Consider the following 3,888-nt stretch of genomic DNA (forward strand, 5'->3'; position numbering starts at 1 on the left):
AAAAAAAAAAAAAAAAAAAGAAAAAAACACACACAAAAAGAAACACTCAACTAGAATGAAAAACAAAATAATGCACTATACATTATTCAAGAAGATTCTTTCCCCACTAGTTAAGGAGAGAGAAAAAAGAAATCAAACAATTAAAGTTCTTTTCCCAATCATTTTAAAATGTGCCCAATAAGCCGTGAAAGAGAACTTTTTACTTTGGCAAGAAGAGAACTGTTTGTATGCGTCACATCACCTGAAAATGATCATTTAATACTCGTGCAGGGAGTCTGTTGTACAAAGCATACATACCAAGTGTGCTAAAGTAATAATAATTTTAAAGGATTTATGTTTTCTCAATATACGTGATTAACTGCAAAAAACCTACACTAATACATCACATCCTTAAGGAAGGAAATTCAATAATCAATGTTCTTATGACATGAGTATTGTATTTGGGAGTGTAATAGGCCGTCAAACGTGCGTCTTCCTACACATACCACAGCTATGTTACTGTGGCTACAAGAACCTCAACTGTTGAGCTCATCAATTACAAAGGTTCCCATTTGAAAGATTTTCTAAATCCTTTCATATCCACTGGAGTGAAAATCTGCTGTTATTGCAAAACGTACTTCCCAAAGACAGAAGACCCTTTTCTCTTTCACTCCCAACTGTAAGAACTTCATTACCCCCACCTTTTCTCACAGCCACGTTCCCAAACAATTCCCCCTGCATCCTTGCGAATGCTGTATTAGGAAGTATCTTCTTGGTCCTGTTCTACCCACTCCCCTCCCAACAATGAAATTCTTCTCTTCCTCCCATGTCATCTCCACTGTGAGTTACAAAATTCCCCATGACTTTTTTTTTAAAGACACATCACTGGCTTACTGGTAAGAATAAAGATTTATAGACCAGTTTCCCAAATAATGTGAGAACTTCAGGTGACTTCTTTTGTATTCAGACAAATTCTAATCACCGCGAAGTCAATGGAAATTTTACTACCAAGTCTAAGGGAAATAGAACTAAGTAATACCTTTAAAAATAAAAAGAATCCACATTTAACACAGAAAATATCCTTGTATAGACAGGACCATTAGGTAGTGAAATGCTAGTAAGATTTTAATCAAGAAATCCATACCTAATTCTAGCCACAATTGTACACACCTCTCTCCCTACACTGACACACCAAACTTTTTATTTGTGACACCTGGGTTGAGAGAGAGTTTCTTCAAATGAACCACACAGACCACCATCCTGAAACATACCTGGGCTTTCCACCCTCTTGTAGTGGTATGGATTAATACAAACTTCCTTTTGCTTCGATCCAAAAGGAAATTCACAAATATCCAATGGTTTCAGCTCGTGGTGACTCTGCAAGTCAGGCCAACGCCAAACACGACAGTAAATAACGTGGGGTAAGCCTTTTCTGTGAGAGACTTGAAGTCGGCCATCTAGAGAACGGGGAATGGTAACACACTTGCTGGGCTGTCCAGGACTGCTCAAGGCTTTCTCCAATTCCTCCATAGCACCTTTTTTCTTTTTTAACTTTTTTACCAAGGCATCAACAGCTTTTTCAGCCCATTTTTCCTCTTCATCTCCTTGTTTCCAGCCCAACAGACGCTTTACAGCTGGGCTAGTAAAAGAGAACAAACTGGCCATTGACGTCATTTGACACAAGTCTTCAAGGAACTTCTACACAAATAAACTTCAGTGTTTGCAAGAAGGAGTTTTTGCAGTGAATAAGCTGTATTGTTTCCTGGAAGACAGCAACTGATTGAGCAGATGTCACTTGGTAATTAACGTCTTTCTATCACAGGATGAGTCTTCTGAATTAATCCTATTAAAAAAAAAATGTAGTTAGTTTCTGCATTTTTGGAGGTGGGGAGAAGAGGAGGAAGGGAAGAGAGGCAAAAATGAAAAGCAACTAAGAGAAGCTATTTCTTTCACTTGAATCATGGCTACTGCATCCACTTTTTTTGATTGTCAAAGTATTACACCGCACCTCTCATACTTCTAACTGAAAGAAAGTTTATGCCTCCTGGAGAAGCTGTGAAGTGTTACAGGGAGGGAATGACAGTAGTGGCTCCAACAGATACAAGGTTCTGTTGCCCATCCCTCACAACGGGCGATTTTTTCTGGCAGAATTTGGTTAAATGAGATTACAGTTAGCACAAAGTAAAGAAAGCATTTTATCTCCATTTCTCACATACAGGCCAGGCAAAGCATACATTTGCATAGAAGCTAAAACATTTACCAAGCAGCTAAGTAACTAACCTACTCAGCAGAGGCAGATACAAACTCAGGATAAGGAGGAGCAGCAAATTCCTGGGGTGGTTTCCTGAGAGAAGCCTATCATGTCACCCCTCCAGATCCTGAAAAAAAAATGCTGGAGCTTCTATCAAGTGGCTGTCTCTGGACCCTGCTCAGATACCCCAGTTCTTGTAGCTAGTAATTATGAAAACCAAACCACCGCTGGGGATAACCAACAAGAAAAACAAAGGATTCAGACATGGTCAGTCACCTTGGCCACTTCATTTTTATGCTCCTCCTCCTTGTACTTCTTGCCAGTTTTCTGATGGTTTGAAATAATGGACTTTTCAGTCTTAGGCAACAGTGTTCCTCCCCTTAAAAGATACAAAAAGGTGGAGCAGAACCAGCCCCAGAAATATGTCCTGTTGTCTGAGAAAGGATCTCTCCCTTCCAGTGTGAGCAGTATCACACAATACAAAACTGCTACAAAAACAGTTTTCATGTGCTGCCCTGTTTTCTATTACCCACCAGATTCCAGTGTAAAATTGTTTAAAAAAAAACAGGGAGTAACGATGACAAGAGGAAGTGATGTGCTGTGGCAACAAATTGATAAGAACTCGTAAAATCCCTTGTGAATACTACACAAGCAAGCACAGACAATGAGCAGCTGGCAAAAAGCAAGGGCAGAGCTAACAGAAAGGATGTCAATAACAAAAGATGCTTCCTTTCTTGCTACAGAGACTGCCAAACAATATTGTCTCTCAGCGTTTGATAAACTTGGGTGAATCAGAACACCTAACACTCTGGACAGTGTGCGCGCTGAAAAGCATAATGATGATTAAAAAAAATCCACCCAAGTATCTCAGTACTAAACAAGATAAAAGTATATGATTTCAAAATGCCAATACTCTCATATCACTTCCTCCAGTTGTCAGAATATTTTACTTCTGCCACGCTGCAAAAAGTAACCGGATAACACTTCTCAGCTTTTTTGAGTTAACTCCAGACACAATACTGGGCAATACCGTTAAGAATCCTTGAGGCATAACCCTGGGTACCTTCCTATAGTTTTACGCTGAGCCACCAGAAAAAAAAAAAAAAAAATGTTCTCTGAGTGTAGTGGCCTGGTTCTTGGCTGTTACACTCCATTACTGCATCAGCAGCAATTCAAGCATTAGCTTAAGCCTAAACTCAAGCCACAATTATGAACATCAGATAAGGGTAAATGACACTCTGGGTTCAGAATACTCACTAACCACAAACATTTAACTTTTTCCTTTAAAATACAAGCATGTTTGCTGCAATCAAGATCAAATGTAAAACACACACACACACAAAATATTATGGGCATCCCCTCTACAAAAGGAAAAAGGGATTTGGAACAGACAGTTACTACAAATGGCCTTATCCTACAGCATCATTTTGAAAGCTATGGTAATTCTCCCAACATAACAAGGCATTTTAAACTGGGAAGGTGGGGGGAATTAATGGTAATTCTCATTAGAAGCATCTTACTTACTTTTAAATGCTCATTACAATACCAAAATGAGAAAAGAAATGAAAGAAAGAGGTCTTCTATTACTTCAGTCAGCACTTACTGAATGCAGTACTGCAATAAATACTACCGAGTAGTAATGTAAAGGTTTGGGGGGA

The 3,888-nt window shown here is 38.9% G+C and overlaps 1 protein-coding gene across 3 annotated transcripts in view; it reads right to left on the bottom strand.

Moving 5' to 3' along the window:
- Positions 1–3,888, bottom strand: part of SMAD5 (SMAD family member 5) — a 38,914-nt gene that overhangs the window by 9,867 nt on the left and 25,159 nt on the right. For all 3 annotated transcript variants that reach the window (XM_019506240.1, XM_019506241.1, XM_019506242.1), the window contains one exon: positions 1,251–1,822. In XM_019506240.1, the coding sequence (XP_019361785.1) occupies positions 1,251–1,653 (403 nt within the window). In that variant the 5' untranslated portion in view covers positions 1,654–1,822. The remainder of the gene's footprint in view (positions 1–1,250; positions 1,823–3,888) is intronic.

Source organism: Gavialis gangeticus, unplaced genomic scaffold (genome assembly GCF_001723915.1).
Source record: "Gavialis gangeticus isolate Ggan-Ray unplaced genomic scaffold, GavGan_comp1, whole genome shotgun sequence".
In the NCBI taxonomy this organism is placed as follows: Eukaryota; Metazoa; Chordata; order Crocodylia; family Gavialidae; genus Gavialis; species Gavialis gangeticus.